The sequence below is a fragment of the Empidonax traillii genome, unplaced genomic scaffold, assembly GCF_003031625.1.
Source record: "Empidonax traillii isolate 1590-97213 ecotype Southwest subspecies unplaced genomic scaffold, ASM303162v1 scaffold15:size5535645, whole genome shotgun sequence".
NCBI lineage: Eukaryota > Metazoa > Chordata > Aves > Passeriformes > Tyrannidae > Empidonax > Empidonax traillii.
The window spans coordinates 4,491,595-4,512,767 of NW_020955208.1; the positions used below are offsets into that span (position 1 = coordinate 4,491,595).

The following is a 21,173-nucleotide window of genomic DNA, read 5'->3' on the forward strand; positions in this document are numbered from 1 at the left end:
AACAGCTCAGTGTCCTGCCTCCAGCAGTGGCAACAGCCAGTACCTATGGAAAATGGTAGGAGTGGAGAATGCAGTGAGACTGCCCTGGTGTACCTCCCAAGCTTCCAATGATTTTCAGCTCAGAAGTCACCTGAGTTGGAGTTGATTGTTGTGAGTGGTTGCTTTAGTCAAGACATCAGCTTAATGTGTCCTGTAACATGTCCCATAGTCTTCACAGTGCTAAGGTTGGAATCCTAACCAGGGTGTGCTGGGGCTTTCCCTAATCCTTGATCCTGGGTTTTCTTCCTACTGACACCAATCTGCAGGAGGTGCTGCCATGAACCGATTCTCACTTATCTGGAAATCAGATGTAGCTGCATTCTGCATGAGTCTGCTCCTTCACACTCAGATGGAATAGTCTCCTGACACCTCCTGAGAGCTGTCACAGTAGCAAAGCACCCATCTGCTTTCTAGATCGAGGTCCAAGTGCAGATAAGGATTTTGGGGAGCAATCTGAGTTTATTCTGCCAATTCCTTCTACTAAGTCAATTCTCCCCTTCCTTACTACTTTTGTCTCTCATCCTTATACAAGAAACAGTAACCCTAAAGAAAAATCTTTCTGGCATCCCAAAATGAAGGCAATATTAATTGAGGGCTTAAACTGTATATAGGACTCCTCCTAAGAGCAAATCCTTAGTGATGCCAGACCTAAAGAAAAATGATTTTACCTTAAATTCCAGAAGAAAATGTCAAAGGAGACAGAAATTGATTCTAAATTGACACAGTGGAAACTTAGTTTTAACACATATACTTTCATACTTTTGGCTATGACAATAACAGGAGCACTAGAAGCACACATTCTATGTACTTGTGTTTTATGATGGATTGCTCAGCTCTATGTCTCCTTGACTTTACTTCTATCCTTTCTTTCATCTCCTTAGACTTCCCCTTAGTACCCTAAAAATGACCACAGTCAGACTTCTATTATATACCTGGCCAAAAAAGACACACACAAACACAAGAAAAAAAAAAAGAGAGATAGAGAGGGAAAAAGATATTTTTCCTCCAGATTTTAATACGACTTTGTACCAGAGAGCATGGATACTGTTAATAACAGCCTAACCATATGCATATATTTTGGGACCTACTGTCTCTGTATATACACTAGCTTTAAATAATACCCTTGATATTCTGTATCTATGAATAACAAATAAATATCATGTATAAAGAAAAATAAACACAGCACATAATCCTTATGATTAGGGACAATACTCCAAAATATTAATTGAGTTCTTACCATTGCCCTTGCTGAGTTTGCTACACATCAAACTCTCCTGTAAAAGTCTCACTTTTGTGAAAAGATGATGATATATGTATTGCATTCTTGCAGAACTGACTACAAAGAGCAAGTAACCTCATTTGAAACATATTAATAAGCCAAACACTCTGAAAAAAGCGAAAGCTTTGGGAAAAGAGATTATCCTTATTTTCTTTTTGTACCAGTGGGCTGCATACCACAGCTGCAGTGAAGGGAACATTCCAGTTGAGCAGCATTCCTCCACATCTTTTCAAAGTCTCTGTGGAGGCTAAAGTAGAAATCACTTATTTGCGGTTGAGAAAATAGCAGGGACTTCTGCATTAAATTTTAAATGAATTCTGCCCAGAGGATGGTAAGATGCTTAAATCAAATGATGAGACATTACCCATCTCAGCAGTGCATTAGAAGCATAAAATGGATTCAGCATGCTGTGAATCCTCAACTCCTGTGCTCAGCAAAGAATCATAGACTCATACAATATAGCAGGATGGTACCAGAGCTCAGCTGGAAAATAGCTTGTGTAACTGTTTCTTCAGTATAAAGGCTGGGTAATTTTTAAAATTATTTAGGACTAGATTTATACTATGTTGAAGTTACAGAATTTTTTAGAAGCTGCTTTCCCTATTAAATTTGTTTTGCTGTTAATGCCTTCACCTCTGAACACTGAAAGATCTCAAGTGTGACTGCAACATGTGGGAGGAATTCTCTGCCCTCTCTCTAGTGTGAGTGCAGAAGACACCCACATTTCTTAACGGCAAAGCCCCTCAGGACGTTCAGAAATGTTCTTAGTGAAATGCTGAGTCACAAAATGTCAATTTACACCTCCTGTGACTCCCAGATAAGGCTGTTAAGTCAAACTGTCCTCCAAAACTTTAACATTAATTTACTCTCAGGAGACCATACCAAAATTCAAGTTTTGTTATTGTTACAGAGCTACTCGACTTTACAGTGCCCTTAAAATGTGCTTCCCCGTAGAACTGGTAACAGGATTTGGTCATTAAGTGAGTCACCGTAATGGCTTAGCCGAATACCTTCACGCCCTGTTTTTAACACGAGCTGCAACATCTGACAAACTCCTCCCAGTCCTGTCAAGCACCGGTGCCAGCGAGGTGAGTCAGCTGCGTCTTTGCTGCATCATCCCCCTGACACACAGCACTAGAGGGGATTAAACAACTGCAGGCAAGCCAAATCTTAGTTTCAGAATCATCCCTATCTCTTTTAAATGCAGGCCTTTCTGAGATGGTGTTGCATTTTGGCTGAACATATTCCACGGGTTTGGGGGAAATGGCTCCAATATTCTAACGCTTTGCAGCCCAGCTCTACACATGCCATGAAAGGATGAGAATCTGAACACTGAGGTACCTCAACGAGGTACCTCATCCCTGACCTAAAGGAATTTATGACAATTCATTAAGACCAGCGAAAAACTAGATGAAAATGGAAAGAATTGGGAAACCTTATTGGTAATGGCTTTTATTTCATAGAATCATACAGGAATTGGCAAGAAAGGCACAAGAGAATTATTTGTCTGCTTCAGAAAACAACTACTGTCTTCCTTCCACTGTCTTGCTGATTTTTTTAATAAACATTTGTATTAAAACCAGTGACAGTGTAATAAATCTCTTCAGAAAAATCTACTTACAATGGCACTTACTGTCATACTTGATTTGATTATCCTCTTTGAAGAATGACTGCTTGTAGGGTGAAGGTGATTCTCTCCCATCTATCTTCCTCTCCATAACCCCCTAAACCAAACATAATTCTGAAGAAATAAAATAAAAAATGTTTAGGCTCTGACATAGTTCTTATTCTTATTGCAGTTGGGATGTGCATAGAGGGACTAGAAAATACCTTTAAAAGGCAATAGCAGGAGACTGAAGATGACACAAAACACTCCATCTTCTACTTGATTGTACTTGTTTAGTGCCTTTGTTACCCATTAAAAAAAAATAAAATGGAAGAGATTTTTACTTGAATGAACAAACAAAAGACATTACTTACCAACAAGCAGAAAAAGAAACATTCAGTATCAGGCTAAAACATAATTTCTTAATTATGATGATTATGTTGTCAGTATATGACACGCAGTGACCTGATAGGACAAGCAACACAAAATTAAACCACCACCACATTTCTGAAGTGGGAAAAGAAAACAAAACAAAATGTTACTTGTTCTCTGCTCAAATGGCTTCCTTATGTTCCTCAAAACCCCAAGCAATTGCAGCTGCTGGGAGAACCTAAAGCCACTTTCACTGCTGCCAGTCACACTCCCAGACACCCTTAAGGAAACCCACAAGCCACAGCTTCATCACAGAGGTTCTTCAAAGTTAGTTCAGCAATAATGTCAGGAAAACTGACAGCACAAAAGCATTTCCCTCTTAAAGAACCAGACATGCAGTATACTTCTGCTTCCCATTCCTTCCAGCCTGGTCCTTCACTGGTATTTACTTCAATCAGCAGTACCTTCCTTTTGCCTAGCAACCATACAGATTTACACTGTAACAGCCATAACTGTAATTTATGGAAAAGGAAAAGGTCAGAGAAGAAGCTTAAAAAGTAGGGTGCAAGTTGGGATGTCCTGCAAAACATAGGAAGGATTGGGCATATCTCAGGTTTCCCCCTACACTCCTGCTGGGACAGTCTGAGTATTCCAGAAGCCACTTTATGGACTGAACACTGTGGCTGGTCAGGAAACCTGTCTATGGCTGGGACAGCATGGCAGGAAAATTTAATTGAGACCTCTGTGTTGCAAGAGGATGGTGCTGGACAAGATTTTCAGCTGATGGAGCAGTGTGTGAAACAAGGTAACAGCTGCTGCCTTCTGTCCTGTTCTGTTGGTCTCAGCAGTACATTATTCTCTCAGATGACAGTAAGTACTAAATGTTACAGAGGGAGATACACTGGTCTGATTCAAGTTGTGTCAAATATGGAGAACATCACAATAAAACTGCCTATAACTGCAGAAAATAACAGCTCTTTGTTACTGTTCCAGATCAGATTCTGATGGAACATGCTAAAGCAAAATGAATTCTTCTACTAAGGAAGTTACTCACTAACTCCTTTTGGAAGTAATTTTTTTATTCAAAATCATTGTTGCCGATGATTTAAAATACAAAGCATATAAAGAGAGGTTATACCACAGTTGTGGCTGATTTCAGTTTGTTGATTTGTTTAAATGAACTAAAATGGTTGCACTTATCTTTCAAAAGAATTTGAATGGGCCCCTAGAATCATTATCAGAAGGATCTAACTAATTAAGCCTAATCCCTCAATAATGCCCTCATGATCCATGTTCAGTACATAGTGGTGCAATCTGATAGACACAGAAGACAGAGCATCCTGGCATGCCTTGAAAGTACATAAACCTGTCTGATATTGTACCCTGGATGCTCATAGACTCATAGGCAATTTCATACGTATTTATTTTAATTTGTGTTGGGTGTTTTCAAAAAAAACAATGATTCTCTGGTCTCTGCCAAATTACCTAAAGAGAATATCCACACTAAATTTCTAAAAGAAATCTTGAGTTGAATTCCCCTTTAACACCTGTTAACACAACTTTTCCATCTCCTCTAGGGTTTTCAAGGTTTGGCTAAACTGAGCTAACTAAAATACATGTTTTTTCTAATGGAGACAAATCTTTGGCACATTTCCCCTCACACAAACAAAAAAAAAAAAAAAAAAAAAAAAGGCAAAGGGAACAAAGAACTAGTAAGATATTCCGCCCAAGTTCAGCAAATTCATCCTCTGGCAAACCAAGGTAAATAGAAAGCTTGACTATGGACAATTTCTAACTGCAGATGTTTTGCCTACACAGCCAAGCCAAGAAGTTTTTTTTACACGAGCTCTTTACATTGTTTCAACTCCTGTGGTATAAAACAGCCAAAGTAGTGATCTGAGATATAAAGCTCCATTCCAGCTACAGCTTTAACTGGCAGCACTAGTAATGTTCTGGCACCATCTGATGTTTTTTGTTTTGCTTGCCTGGGTATAATCTCTAGGCAGCCAGGCTTTGTTTAGTCAGTGAAATTAAAGAACAAAACAGACTACTAAGGTCATATGCAGATTGAAAAAGAATGTTATCTAAATTAACAAGATGGGTTTCAATATCAGATTGTGTGTTAGGTACCTTAAACTGGGAACCTTGTGCCCAAACACACCAGCAGGTGACTCCAAGGGGCATCATAAAGTCAATGCTCTTAATTCCAATCGGTAACAAAATAGTAGCAATGTGACCTGTAAAATGGGGAGACAATTAGAAATATATTATAGATAGATAGATAGATAATCTAAATATTTCTTATTTTCTCAAATCAAGCACACTGCCTTTGAGTGATTCCTTTTCACAAAAGGGGTGATTTTCTATTAAATTTACTTTAACTTAATATAAAGTTGCAGTGTTGTAAGACACTAAAGCTCCTTCAGCCCTACTATAAAAGCATTTTTATATTAAAATAATAAAAAAGGGCTACATGTGGGGAAGGAAAAAAACCTTTTTCATGGATACGTCTCTAAAGACTACATGACACAAACCTCATGGTAAAAGCACTATTTCTGCTGCTTTATTGTTGATCCCTAGGATGGAACACGAGTATCCCTGTAGGTCCTTTGAAGTTTTTATGTTAAAGCACAACTCAAGTTCTTTACTCATGACGGAAGAGATCAGTGACAAAACCATGCCTCGCACTGAACAACAGATTTGCAATTGTCTGTAGCTCCTGGGGAATTCATTCCACATTCTTGGATCAGTCCACAGGAAAGCTGTATCACGTTCAAGCCTTACCCTCCAAAGGTTATCTCAAGAGCTGGATGTTTTTTGTAGTCTGGCCACACAGTCCCTTCAAAGGAAGATCCTCAGACCTCACTGTTAAGCCCACTTCGCCTTAACACTTAAGGCGCTTTGGTCCGGAAACAACCGAGAGGCAGAGGGACAAGCACAACCACGAGAGAAGCTAAAAGGTTCCAAGTGGTGTCAAGTGCTCTAGAGAAGGAACTATTAGGTTCCACGAGTTTTACGGGACAGGGTGACGCCCTCCCGCCCTCACACATCCACAGCACCGGAGCGCCGTGCCCTCACTGCCTCACAGCCCTCTCCTGGGCCGCGAGGGGAAGCTGCGCTCCCTCGGGTGTAGGATCCCTCAGGCAGCACCCGTAATCCAAATCTCAATCCCAAACCTCAATCCCCAAATTTGATCCCTCCTCATATCGAAAACCCCACTCTCCTCACGCCAGTCCCGACCCCACCCCGCTGCGCGCGCAAGCCCCGCCCCCGGGGGGGAGTGTGGCGCGAGGCCCCGCCCCCTCAGTGCGTGCCCCGCCCCCTCCCCGCCCGGCGGCCGCCGAGCCGCTCCCCCGCTCCCCTCACCGAGCGCGCGGCGGGGCCGGTCCGGTGCCTAAGATGGCGTCTATCATGGAGGGCCCGCTGAGCAAATGGACCAACGTGATGAAGGGCTGGCAGTACCGCTGGTTCGTGCTGGACTACAACGCCGGGCTGCTCTCCTACTACACGGTGAGGGGCGGCGGGCGGGCCGGGCGGGCCGGGCGGGCGAGGAGGCGCCGGGAGAGACCGGCTGGGGCTCAGGGTGGGGGCGGGGAGGGGACTCGGGGCGTGCGGGCGCCCGGGCGGCCAATGGGGAAGGAGGAGGCGGCGGGCGCGGCCAATGGGAGAGGAGGAGGCGGTGGGCGCAGCCAATGGGGCGGCGCTGCGGGGATGGAGCGGCGGGGGCGGGCGGCGCTGTTATTGTTGGCGGCGGGAGCGGCCGCGGGACCCGCCCGGGCAGTGCCGGCGGCTCCGGGGCTTCGCTCCCGCCGCCGTCTGTGGCCAGCGCTCTGCCCCGGCCGGCCCAGAGCCGTGCGCGGGGGTGGCCGCGGGCTGCCGGATCCCGCTGCTTCCCGCCCTGTCCGGCGGGAGCTCGACCCCGCCGCGGTCTGGGGGCTCAGCCCCACCGGGGGGCCCAGGGCGGGGCCGCCTTCCCGCGACCAGCAACGCCCGTCCCCGGGGGCTCGTGCAGGGGCTTCCTGGAGCCGGATAGGCTTTCCTGATTTCCATTCGGGACTTGGCACTTCCAAACACGAACTTTTTAAGTGCTCTGTGTAAAGAAACGGCGATATTTTCCTTTTTTTTTTTTTTTTGTCTGCGTAACTCCTGACAGATCTAGCCTTGCCGGCTTGTTCAGCTGCTTAATTCACGTTTTAACATAACTCACAGATATTGTAATGGTACAAATTCGTTTTCTCGAGGATGCGCCCTGAACTGAGAAGGCTGAGTGAGCCACATCCATGCACCCAAGTCTTCTTCTCATGGAGCAATTAGTGTGTCAGCCTGAATAAAATACGTACAAATTAAACATATAGTAAGCTGCAATAGATTTACAACAAATAACTTGAAGTATCCTGCTATCTGTGAAGGTATGTTCATACAGAAGCATATAAAACTTGAATCCCTAAATCTGCATTCCAAGGAGAGAGCTTGTCTCCCCATACCCAGGAGTTTATGAGGCTCCTGGCATAAAACAGTTGCAGACTCGCAAATAATTTTGTTCATGTACATTTGAAGTCCCTGACCTGGAATGCGGATGGAGAAATGAAAGTGCTTTTATGGTTGCTGTTTAATGGCTCTTCAAATGTCAGCACTGTGACAGAGATGAATTAGTGAGTGTGGTCTAAGTTGCAGTCCAAGGTGCAAAGTCATTTAATGCTCAGTTACAGAAATAGAAACATTTGCTGATGACTAGTGTGTATAATTGTAATCCTGGTTATAGCACTGACTTTCATTATAGGGTCTTCAGTTGTTTAATAAAAATTCTTCTAATTCATTATTTCCTATAACTCCATATATTCCGATATATGCATTACACTTTTATTTTGTATAATGTTAGTAGAAGAATTTCTAGTTCCTTTTTTTAACTACCTATTGTAAAAAAATTCAATTTGGACTCAAGAAATAAAATCATGTTCTCTGCTTTATGTACCTTTACCACTGAGAAGTGGCTGCAGTTAACATTTCTTTTAGAATGCTTTCCTCATCCATGCGCTGTCTTTTCTGCACATATGTCTGTGGAGCGCTTGTCATGCCGTTCTCCAGACATCTGAAGTCATTCTTGTACCTAAGGGTGTGTGGGGTGCTGAAAACTGCCTGCCAAAAGATCTGCTTTTGCATCTCTTCATGTGTGCTGGCATGACTGCTCCCAGGGCTGCAGGATCAGCTGGAGCAGGGCTTGAAAGAGAACTCAGATTTAGTCCCAGTTGATCACAGGCCTCACAAGAACTAATATTATCACCGAGAAGATGGTAGGATACTGTTTCCTTCAGCCTCACCTTTAGAGTAATAACTCCTGAGTGGCAGTTTATGCAGCTCGTAAACAACATAAATTTGGAATGTTAGCAGGTCTGGGGGCTTTTTTTCTGTGGGAGAGAGCCTGTTGTGAGGCTGTATATGCAGCACTGTGTTTTGAATTAAAGGCTGCCGAGGCACATAGGGCCACGTGCTGGGTTCCCTCTGAGCTGGTTTCAGTCTGAAGCAATGGAATTGCTTTGCTCTGCCTGTGTGAGTGTGAGTGGGCAATGTTTGAGCCTCAGTCTGGCCCTTCCCATGACTGTAATGCATGGGTGGGGTAGGCTGGGATGGTTTCACCCTGGCTGTACAGACGTGCAGTCTGGACACGGTTTTGCCGATAGGAGGGATTTCAGGTGTCTGATCAGCGTGTACCTCCTTATCCCCTCTCCAGGCTCCTCAGCCCATTCCAATCCAAAAAGCTGTGCATGCAGGAAACAGTTTCTCCAGCAGATCCAACAGCCTGTTAACCTTTGGCAGGGGAGCTATGGAAAAATGCAGGGTAATAACTCCTGATGCAGCTGAACTTTCCGTCAGAGCCTGATCCACAAATATGTTTCTTCGTAGGCCTGTCCTTGCACTGTTGTATTTAGTCATTTTTGGTAGATACTTTAAATAGGCTGCAGAAAAATGCCCTTAATGTGAAATAAACGTTCAAACAGAATTACTGTGCAATCGTATTGCACTTCTCGGGGAAAAAAAAAAAAAGGGGTATGCTTTGTCTTTTGGTAAAATGAGTAAATGGTAACCTAAGTATGTTTTGAGTATATAGTGCAAAAGCAAATGAATTCAATTAAATATCCATTTCTGACATGGTGAGAACTTTAAAGGAGCGAGGCAAAAGATTTTACATCAAGTCTGACTCAGAAAAGAAAACAGAGAATTTAATGTTCACACTTATTTCTGTTTTGATTCGTGTATTCCTTCCTCTCTACTTACTTGTATTGCAGTGAACACTGGAAGTACTACTTGCAAATGTTTCTCACATGCATTTACAAGCTGTTTTACAAAGGCCTTTCACAATGCCAAATCATTTGCTTTGTTCCCACTTCTGTAATTCAGATGGGTTTTGCTCTTTCAGAACAGAAATGTTCATCCTCAAATTTGCTTGAAAATTACATCTGTGCCAAGGTATTTATGAATTCTGTACTTCACAGACTGTGATCTGGACTTGTCATCCAAACGCTTTCTTTACATGTTTTTGCTCAAATAAATGATTGTGTGATATTAGTAAATGGTCACTTTTTTTTTTTTTCTTAAGAGCAAAATATGAAATAAATGACATTGTGCCATTTTGGATCAGTTTGACCAATAGCTTGACAAATTATTTCTTTCTTCCCCTCAGTATTCTCTGATTTGTGAATTCCCCAGGGTTTTCTCTTGAAGAGATAGCAAATAAAAGTCTCCTGAAGCATTGTGGCTTTTCAGTGTGTAGTTGGCTGCACTAACAATATTTAGCAGACAAGTCTTGAAGTGGCTCATTCCTGCCTTCTGCTGGCACAGGAGCTGTAAAGTTGTTCCATGAGCTGGATTCCAGCTGAAAAATAGCTTTGTACTGATGTATTTTTTTTCAGCTGAATTTGTTCTGTTGCTTGTTTTGTGCATGTCAGTGTGAAAACGTGTGTTGACATGCTGGAAGAGAGCATTAAGACAAAGAAATGGCCAGGGAGGAAGAGGGAATTGAATGCAATTTGCTTTTTGTGTTTTCTGGCAGAAGTGCTGTCTTAAATACTCATCAGCTATCGACTTGATAACCCTTGGGAATCCTGCAGAAATAATCCAGAGAACCACTCAGCACTGAAAATCTGATTTAAATTCTTGTTTTAAGTGTACTCTTTAAATAAATATTTAAATTGTATAATAAATTGAAAGCAGAACTGGCATAGCTGTGCAAACAGTGCTAAACCCAGGGCCAGTACAGTGGAAGGTCAGTTCCTTAAAGTATTTTAAAACTTCATGGATATTTGACTTATGGTGGTTATTGCATCTGTAATCTCATTTATTGCATGTTTTTATATTTTCTTTATTAGTTGTGCAGAATAAAACCACTAGCAATTGAGAGGATCAGTTTTTGTTGTTGTTAGGTTACAACTTAATTTAAGGTTGTAATCTACTACAACCTTAATAGATTACAGGTATTTAAAAGTTCTTGATGCAGGTTGTAAATGGAGCTGAGACTAATGAGCTAATGAATTGTCATGTGAGAGAGACAATTTCATGAGTAAGCTGCATTTAAAATAACTTAGAATTATACAGAATGTTCTTTTAATAGGAATTATAATATTTATAAACTTGAAAGGGTCAGCCTGGTGATCAGACATCTGCTCCTGCTGTTGCTATAGGCTGTTAAGTCTGTAGCTGTGCTTTTTGGGGGAGAGGCTGAAGGGAGAGTCCTGTGATTGTGCTATATCTTTTACATCTTTATTCAGTTAAGGCCTCACATGTATTAATTTGTCATAGAATTCTCTAAGCAGTTTATGCCCTTCTGTGCCAGGACCCATAAATTGTTGCCTTCCCTATTTCATAGATACATGGCATCTGTTGGGGTTGAATGAGCCCCAGTGGCACCCTCAGTTATCCCTGCGGTGTTTGGATTCCTGCTTTACGTCTTCACCCACAAAAATCCCAATTTTAGCTGCAGAAACAACATGGCTGTGAGATGCTGTCCCTGGGCTCAGGGAGCTCCTCCTCTGAGACTGGCGTGTGCCTCGCAAGGGAGCTGAAGGAATGGTGGGCTGGGAACAGCCTGTGAAGTCTTTACATTATTGAGCTTTATTTGTGCTTAAAAAATGGGCGTTGCCTTAGTGTTAGATGAGAAAAATGACTATTATGGAAAGTGATCCAAACTAAAGCTTCTCTCGTAGATGTAGCTAAACCACAAAGATCTCTGTTTATAAATACAGCTTGTTCCAGGTTCTTCATCCCTAACAGGAAATGAATGTCCCAAGTGGTTTTGCTCATCTGTGTACTTATGTTAGCGATTTCCATGACAGCACTGTGTGAGTCACAACTGCACCTCTTCAAGTTCTGTGCACTTCAGAACTTTTGGAGGCAGACAGCAGCTGCTGGGCTTTATCTGAAACCTTAAGCTTTCCATGCAACAGCTAAAACTTAAATGAAAGAAATAGTAAAATTTCCAAATATGAAGGGAGGCTGGGGGCCTTTGGGAGTTAGGATTCTAATTTTATTTTGGTTTGGGTTTTGTTTTTATTTTTGTTTTTCTTTAAGGTATACCTAGACATTGCTTTCATTTCTCTAAGAAGTTGTAGGTTACCTGAAGTACCTTGTGCCAGATCGGTTCTGAATGTGATCAACTCCACTGTGTGGGTGTAAAAGAGAAACCAATAAAGGCCATATTATTTTGGGAGATACCTACATTCGCCCTGGAGTAATACTGTACAGCTTTGTTCATTTTTACAAATTTTTATTTGAGTTTCAGCTGAAATTTATCTTGTATTCCTATCTGCTTGTAACTTAGTCAAGTCCTTTATCATCAAAATCAGTACAGTGTGTATTGAAAGTTTATGGAAAATCTAATTTTGTCTGGTTATAAAACTGATCACTGAGAAAAGATAGCTGCATATTAAAACTTTAAATATAAAAAGAAAGTAAAATATGGCTTTTTTTATTAGCCATTCAGAGATGTCCTTCTGCTGTATGAAATTTTATTCAATGAAATGAAATCATTCCTCAAAACAGTTATGGGATGGCTTTATTTCTCCAAGATTACTTGATGAAATATAGGACATACTGGATAACCTAATTTCAACCAAAGGCTAATAAGGGGAAGCTGAAACTTGTTTGAATTGTATTTTTTATAAAATCCTGCTGTCTGCCAGTGAGAGAATCCAGCACTGTGTGTGATGACAGCTGTGTGCTTTAGTGCTCAGGGAATTCAGATACTGCAATGGTGGGTGCTTTATTCCACTTAGGTAAAATGAATTAGATTTACCTCTTCATTATAATTGCTATCAAGCATGTAAAACTCTGTCTGAAGATGGTGACATTGTAAGTATATAGGCCCACACTCTGACCTTGTGAATCTTTTTGCAGACTAAGAACATGATAATGTTTAAATTTAATTTCCATTCCATTAAAATGTGGTGTCCAAGAGAAAAGAGGGCTTTGACTGTACCTTTTGCGTTGGGTTGACAGTCAAGCCTGCACAGTGGAAATGGGGGCTGCAGGGATTCTGCCTTCCCTTGCTTGAGGACAAGCTCTGGAATTCCCTGCACTTGCCTGGTCGAGGGTCTAAACCAAATCAAACCAAACTGAATGTCTCCTCTGCTGCCTTTGCTGTTGTTGATGTGGCTCCTGTCTGTGCCCAGCACAGGGAGCTGGGAGGGCTTTGATTGTGTGTGGGATCTGGGCAGCCTGATCTGGTCCTTGCAGCTGCTGCAGAGTTGCAGCCTCAGTCCAGATATTTTCTTTCCTGCTAGGGTTATGCCAATATTTCTTTCAGAAACCACCAGAGGGAGTGATAAGCTCTCAGAAGTGTCCTCCCATTTTAGGAGAACTCTCAAGGCAGTGAACATAAAAAATATATATAAAAAAAAATGAAAGTGTACTCTAGTGATAGGAAATTACTGGAGAAACTTTGTTACTAGATCCTTTTCTTGGATTTGAGCTTTAAAAAAACCCTGCAAGGCCTCCAAAAAGTCTTACCTATGTGCAGGTTTTTATTCTGGATATCTAAAAATAAATTATGTATCTGCAGAATACATTCTGGATGCACTGCTGGTCTTTACTTCCATTTCACTTTAACCAGCTAACCTATATTGATGTGAAAACAAGTAGATTCATATTGATGGTTTCTAACATTCAGAAGACAGCTCTGATAAATTAGAGCCTGAATTGAATGGGAGATCAACAAAAACATTATTTGAAGCCCTGAATGCAGTATTTTTACATTATCTTTAGTGAATAGGACTTGCTGTGACTGCTTTATGCCCTCCTTGTAGCTATTTCTCAAATATGTAGCAGATGAAGAATAATTTGTTATTGTTAAGACTGATACTTCTTGTCCTGTCTTTTTTTTTCTGTTGATGTCAACAATATTTCATTGTCTAATGGCTTCAGTGAAAATAGGTCTGATGATGATAATAATATCAATGTATTCTCTTGCTGGAATTGCTAATATACTGTTGTAAAGAAGTGGATATTTCAGAAGATGACAGCAAGAGAATCTGTTCATGACAGGGGCAGCTGTTGTTTTCCTGGCCTGAAAGAATGTAGCTTGAATATTTGGATGGTAAGAGAGAAGGGGTTGCGTTAGACAGGACTACCTTTTAGATGAGGCTATGCTGGCAAGTAACTTATTTAAAAAATTAAAACTCTGTGTGTCTGTGTGTAGTTAAAAAACAGCAGATGTTTTAAGTTTATTAGAAAACGGAATATTTAGGATGACCTGGAAGTTTTCTTTTTCTTCTTTAGCTGAAATAGTTTGTGTGTGTGCTGCTTGGGGCTTGCCCCTGTTGCCCAAGAGCAGTGGTTACTGACAACTGTGCCTGAGTCAGTGGTGGGAAGAGCTGAAAGCTCAACTATCATAATTTCAAGCTAGAAGAGAGTTGGCTGTTTAGAATTCCCTGTTTGGGAGGCTGGGAGGGGTGAGGTTTTTTTTTTCCCAGTGCTTCAAACAGATACTAAAGAAGAGATTCAGTAATTTAGCTGCAAGGTAGGTTAGTCTACAGGTTTGAGCACTGGTTGTGGACATGGGAATCCTGTTTTCTAAACTGGGCTATTACTGCTTAACTGGCTTTAAACATAACTTTTCTAACTGTGGTAATGAAAGTGGGCTGTAGTACTGGGAAGCAGGCATAGAAACCTGTCTAAAAATGGAATTTGTATCTGCATAAAAGGGATGTGAATTGGGGAAACTTTCTGACGGAGATATAATTCCATTTGCGCAGTTCTGCTCGCACAGCTGGATTTTCTCTTAGGGACACTTTTCTGAGAGCAAGAGAGAAAGGAGGAAGATGTAAATCAGTGTACTGCTCATTTTTAATATTTCCCAAATCCTTTAAACTTCTTCACTGATTTTACTTTCTATAAAGATGTGGACTGCATCTTATTAGTATTTCTTGATGGTATCTAGAAAACTTCTTGAAGAGGGATATTGTGTTCTTATTTTTTTAAGGATTAGTTTTGTGTAACATGGTGCATTTCTGTGGGAAAACTAGCCTTTGTGGTAACAGAAGTTGCACCTCATTTAATCAGTCAATAAAACATTATGCAAAAATGCTTTATCCTTTTCTCCATTTCTTTGAATAACTTTCTTCTTCTTACTGTGTTTGTTAACCCACTGATCTGTTTTTTTTTCTGTTTCAGTCAAAAGACAAAATGATGAGAGGCTCACGCCGAGGGTGTGTTAGACTCAGGGTAAGTGTTGTTTTATTCAGTACTTAATGACTTACTGTGTATAATATCTCCTAATGGAAAGAACTGCAAGGAGACTTTTGAGGTTTGGGCTCTATTCCTGACTCTGCAAAATACTGAAATAGTGAAAGTATTTAAAGAAAGAAACCATAAGGGGTCAAGTGACGTGCTGGGCTAATTATGCTCTATAATTTATATAGTGTATAGAAACCTTATACATTTTATGCTGTATTAAAAAACATTCTATGACAGAGTAAGATGGGTTAATAATAGCACATAATGAAAAAGTTTTTGCTTGCAGTTCTCATTTCTCTGTGTGTGGAGGTACGTATATATATATATTGTACATGTATATACATACTGTTCTGTGCTACAGGAGTCACTGTGGAACTGCTTCCTTCTGCCCTTCTTATTTGCCTTTCTTCTGTTACTTTGTCCTCCATCCTCCCTGTTTGGACACTCCTTAGGCCTGCCAGCTGACTGTGCTTGAGCTCAGTGAAACACAGGAGGATTGGAAAGGGAAGGGACAACGGTGCTGGCAAAGTTTTTTAAACATAGCTGGGAGTGGATACAGATTGGAGAGAAAGAAGTAGAGAGATGCAGCCTGGGAAAGCTGAGCATTACCTCTTTGAGGCACTTAAGCTTGGGACATTTAACCTTGAGTGTTGCTGTTGTAGCTTGAAGCGGCAGCACTGAAGTGAGGTGGGAATGCTGCGGTGTCTTTGCACGTGCCCAGTTCCTGTCTTGTGATCATGCACACGCTGAAAATATTTCTTGCACAAGGCCTTTGCCTATATTTTTTTTCCCATTTCTCATGGAATCTCTGGCTCCAGCATGCTGCAGCCCTGTGAAGAGCTGATGTAAACAGGGGGAAGGAGCCAGGAGGATAATGGGTACGAATGGGAGCATTTTGAGTCTTGAAGTAAGAGAAGTTCAGGGAGGGGGCTCTGTGTGTGACCAACACTGTGATGGGTATTGCAGCAGAACTCTGCATCTTCCAGTTGCTCCTTCCTTTTGTCACTACTCCTTTCTAGTCTTTCTGTGGCCCTAATACAGGGGTATCTGCAGTCTTCTGAGACTCAGAGAATCTCCATTCACTTGCGTTCCAGGTGACTTTCTTTTTGCACTTTCCCTTGTTTAATTTAATGATATTTTAATTTAGTATGTCTCCAAGAGTAATGTAAACTCAAACCATAGTGTAGAACATGACATTCCCAAATATTCACGAGGTTGTTTTCTGCATTGAGCAGAAAAATTTGGTCTGAAAAACCATGTCTGCTTTAATAGTGCTGTGTGCCTGTCAGTGTGGAGGTTGGCCTGAGCCTGCCAGTTTAGGAAATATTAAAAGTGAACAATCTGTTCAATATTGCATGAACCATCTTTATATGTATTTAACATGAAACAATCCCTTTATCTTCCCCCATCTGCCACTCTTTTATCACAAATTATTCTTTGGAGTTTTCTGAAGACTTACTGACTCCCCCAGCCTTTCTCTGAATATGTGTGGGGTTTGGGGCTTTATTTAGTGAGGGAGGAAGGAATCTTGCTTTTTTCTGCTTTTGTGCAGCAGCTCCTCTGGCAGATGACAGTGATACTGATAGCTGAACAGATGGGCTTTTGCAGTCTGAAATTCTATCGAAGAGGTTTTCTGTTTAGAGTAATTGTTGATTTGTTACTGTAGGTGTGAACATAAACAAACGTGTAATTTGAGCACTTTGTTTAAAATACATCCTTTTCTCTTGAATGGATTTTTAAAGCTTGTGCCTCACCTTTTTGCTCTTGATACACATATCATAGGCCTGAAGCTTCATCTTCAAATTCTGTTGACTGTCATAGTGTACTTAGAAAGGTGCATTTATAGAGGATTCTCTGTTGTCTGCACTGTGCTTAAGTCCTAAAGTTTTCTGGAATATACACTTAAACTTGTACTCTGGTTTGTCTTGTTCATGTCATCTGCATGGCAGCAGAAGCATCTTCTGTGCTTTTGGCTCAGCCCCTTTGCCTCAGTGTTGCAGTTGGGGCAGGTTTGTGCTGAGGTCACAGGTTTTCTCCCACACTTAGGATGGGGCAGGACTTGGCTGTCCCAGTCTGTGTTGAGCCTTACATTAGTTTAACCTGTATTCTCTGGGGAGAATATCTTGCTCGTGTTCTTGGTGTCTGACTTACAGACTTTTGGTATCTTTAGCCTGGAGAAAAGGAGGCTCAGGGGGGACCTTCCCTGAAAGGAGTTGTAGCCAGATAGGGGTCGGTCTCTTCTGCCAAGTAACAAGTGACAGGACGAGAGGAAATGGCCTCAAGAGGAGGATTATATTTGCTATTAGGGAAAATTTTTTCATTGAAAGGGTGGTCAGCCATTGGAACAGACTGCCCAAGGAACTGGTGAAATCACCATCCCTGGAAGTGTTCAAAAGATGTGTTGGTGTGGCACTTGCTGATATAATTTAGAGGTGAACACAGTGGTGCTGGTTGGACTTGATGATCTTAGAGCTCTTTTCCAACCTCAACCATTCTATGTTACAACTGTTGAGGAAAATGATATTGTACAACTTGCAGTGATATTCAGATTTATTGCATACCAAAACATGTAATTAAAGTGCCAGACATTTTTTTTTTGGTATTGGTATGTTTAATAAAACCCAGATGATTCTGTCAAAATGAATCTGGCCCATCATGCTGTGTCACTGGCACACTGCACAGGTTCCAGATAGTCTCTGAATGTAATGGCTGGTCATCTGGTGGTTGTTATGTCCTGGCACTAAAAATATTCAGAATTACACTGGCTTGGGTACACTTTTTAGGGGCCTCTTTTATAGTGAACCCAGAGATGTCTATGAAAAACCTATATGGAAGATCCTCTTGGAGAAGTTAATTGGTACATTTTTGGCAGCAGAGGGAAGAAATAAACTAATTTTGGAGCTATCCTTTCCATATGATTGGTGCTGTTTTAAAACAGAACCTGTTCCTGCCACTCTGTCTTGTGGGGCCTGTGGTAGTGCCAGCCATGCATGAGCTGGTCCTGTTGGCCACAGACCTCAGGTAGGGGCTCTGAGGAATGTGCGTGGGTTAAGACTGACTCAGATCCCTCTGTCCCCAACTCTGGGTGAAAAGAATCCTTAGATTTTGGCCAGCCTGGTGATACCTGACCCTGCTGTGTGACACCTGGGGGAGTGAATTGAAGCACTACTTGGAATTAGCTCCCAGGTGCTGGTAGTACTGCTACTCACTGTTTACTCCGAGACTAAGGGCAGAATTTACCCTCTAAATATGGGCACCTTCCAGTGATGTCTGTCTGTTTTGTGGGAGGGGGAGAACAAGAGAAACTGAGTAAACCCACTGGTGATTTTTGAATTAAACGTTGTAATTTATTGGAGTTGTCAGATGCCTGGAATGGTTCTTTCTTCAGTGTCATCTTCTCCTGGGTGAAACTGTTATTTATTAAATGTTGGGGGTGGGGGTGGGAAGGAAAATGTGGGTAGATTTGTAAATAGCTAAGCACAGATGGCCTTTTACTCTGGAATTTATTTGCATTTCCTTCTAATACTTCATGAAAAATTAGAGGACAAAGCTAGTTGATTTTGATATATCCTGATTACTTACTGTTAATATTTATTTAGGAACTAAAAATTAGATCATGCAGTGTACCAGTGACATGATGTGATGGACCAAATTCATTCTGCTAGACTGATTTATTTTTTATTACAGAGTGGCAGATAAAATCAGGTCAAAAGCTTCTTTTTGTAGAGTATCTATGGAATTATTATTTTTATATGTGGAAAGCACATATAAAATATTGTTCCCCACTCTTCTTTAAAATGTAAGTTGAAATGTAGTAGAGAGCTGCTGCAGCATAAAACCATTACAAGAATAAAAGGTGCATATTATTATCCAGAAAATCAGCTTTATGACCCTTTACTTTTTTTTTTCTGCGACCGAAATTTTATTCTCCAAAAGAACTGACTGCATCCTGTGACTAAACAGAGAATCTCTCTGCTCTTTACTGTCTTCAGTTTGCCTCTAATTTGTCAAAGCTTTTTAAATTCCAGTGGTGTAGTGATAGAGTGTGTGCTGCTGATGTCACTGCTTGCCTTATCAGGATTTTGTTCTTTGTTTCACAGGGAGCTGTGATTGGTATAGACGATGAGGACGACAGCACCTTCACAATAACTGTTGATCAGAAAACCTTCCATTTTCAGGGTGAGCTGAAAGAAGAGATTGTTTTTGTTTTTTTTTCCTATAATAGATTCCACTTGCATTTGATGGATGATTTTTAAATGTTTGGCAACAGAGCAGCATGAATGAGCACACTGAGAACGTTCTGGATCCAGGGGTGCTGCAGGTTAGGCAGGGATTTACATCTGCAGTGGATACATATGTGCTAGAAAGAGACTGTAGCTCTGGCAGGATTTGGAGATTAATAATGTAAAGAATAAATCACTCAAGGGGAGAAAGTAATGTGCTTCTGATTATGGGTTTCGCTTACAAAACGTTTCTGATCTTCGCTATCAAGATACAATTATGCATTTCTGTATGAAGAGAATCAAGACTGGTCTGAAGGTTGCAGTTTGTATCCAAATAGAACTTAATGCTCAATTATGAGGAGACTAGAGGCAACATTTGGCTTAACGGTGGAGCTTTGCTGCAAGATTTACCAGCTTGCATTCATTTCATCTACATTTCTGTGTCTTGTCTGCCAGTCACCATTTCTCTGCTATTATCTTTTTATTCACATTTCCTAACACCAATGCCATCTGCCACTGCTATGTTTCGTCATTGCATGCTATGGCTCACCGGTAGAAAGGGTAAGGTCCTGTATAATTGTTATGTACTCCTTAAATTGTTGTATCTGCAGCAGTAGGGCAAAATACTGTGCTAATATTGCCTGGAGAACTTCTGCCTTCTGAATGTTAAAATGCCGGGGAAGTGTGATGAAAATATTTTGCTGCTAACATTTGTTAGTCCTTTTTGCTTTTCCTCTAAAGTGCGGTGACTAAATCATTTAATTGCTTTGTGTGGAGCCGAAAATTGTTAATATCCAAGAGGCACATTTGCATTTAAACAGTGATATTAAAAAAAAATATATAAATTGAAATAATTCTATAACCTATGTTGTACTGTATATATTTTTAAGTCGGTGCTTTGCAAATGGGAGTTGTCATTAATGCTGTTGTTTTTGTGAGACTGTTTCTAACGATAAATATTAATTGTATACCGTATTGTCACTGGCTTCTGTATTCCTTGTGCTATGGTTCTTCCTAAATGCTGCTGCTGTCTGGCTTTTCACTGCATTAAGCCTTGTAAACATACCTTCATAATGCTGAGCTCACAGTAAGACTGAAATCTACTGTTCCCAAGGATAGCTGATAAAATGCAAGCTAATTGCTAATGCAGTAATGGAATGCTGTACTAGTGCAGTCTTTCAGTGCTATGAAGCTAAATACTGCTGAATATTTGAGAACTCGATACAGGTAAATCTAGAAATCTTTCCTCTTTAGCTACTAAGATAGACCTTTTTTAATAGGTCTCGTTTGTTTTTTGCTGTATTCTCCTTTGGATGGTCAGATGTCTTAAAACTGATAGTGTATGATACAAGTAATGTTCTACTCTCAATAATATTGATAATTTTTGAGCACCAATTTTGTCATGTAACATCTTGTGCTTTATAATCTCAGTTTCTCTGCATTTCCTAGGATCTGTGTGTGCTCTTTTAATGTACAGCTAAGATCTTGTACACTGTTTTCTGTATTGTGCTTTTTCTGTGAGCATATTGTGAAGATAACGTCCCTGATATCCAGGAAACTGTAATGGTAGAAGCACAGGGTTAATATACGTGGTTTTATTGCAAAAAAATGTAAAAAGACAGGTAAAATGTTAGTGCTGAGATATTATAGTGTAAAAAAGCTCTGTAGAACTGTATCTGTAGTTCTTACAGCCACTCTAAATGTATTCTCACCTCATGCAACCCTTATGTCATATTTATGCAAAATGTTTTTTTATGATATTAAATGAATTCAGTGTTACACAGGCTGTAACTTATGCAAAATATAGGTCACTGTCAGTCAGGAATGGTGAATGGGTAATAATGTAAGTACTACAAAATATATGCTGAGACTACAGAGGTCATGTAGGATAGATTCTGGGAATAATCCAAGAAAACATACAATATTCCTA

General features: G+C 40.8%; 2 protein-coding genes across 7 annotated transcripts in view; one reads left to right on the forward strand and one right to left on the reverse strand.

The window, feature by feature from the left end:
* The window catches only part of EPS15 (epidermal growth factor receptor pathway substrate 15), a 66,823-nt gene extending 60,049 nt beyond the window's left edge, over positions 1–6,774 (reverse strand). For 2 of the 3 annotated variants that reach the window (XM_027894263.1, XM_027894225.1), the window contains exons 1-4: positions 6,663–6,765; positions 5,427–5,533; positions 3,149–3,224; positions 2,952–3,059 (exon numbers count right to left, since the gene is read on the reverse strand). In XM_027894263.1, coding sequence (XP_027750064.1) covers positions 2,952–3,020 — 69 coding nt within the window. In that variant the 5' untranslated portion in view covers positions 3,021–3,059; positions 3,149–3,224; positions 5,427–5,533; positions 6,663–6,765. Of the gene's footprint in view, positions 1–2,951; positions 3,060–3,148; positions 3,225–5,426; positions 5,534–6,662 lie in introns of all 3 variants that reach the window. The other variant, XM_027894235.1, reaches the window with a different exon arrangement.
* Positions 6,669–21,173, forward strand: part of OSBPL9 (oxysterol binding protein like 9) — a 57,882-nt gene continuing 43,377 nt past the window's right edge. For 3 of the 4 annotated variants that reach the window (XR_003572422.1, XM_027894277.1, XM_027894298.1), the window contains exons 1-3: positions 6,669–6,806; positions 14,958–15,008; positions 19,121–19,199. Coding sequence is in view for 3 of the 4 variants with exons in the window: in XM_027894277.1 (XP_027750078.1) it covers positions 6,696–6,806; positions 14,958–15,008; positions 19,121–19,199 (241 nt within the window). In the remaining variant the exon portion in view is untranslated. Of the gene's footprint in view, positions 6,807–13,828; positions 13,882–14,957; positions 15,009–19,120; positions 19,200–21,173 lie in introns of those variants that run through there. The other variant, XM_027894287.1, reaches the window with a different exon arrangement.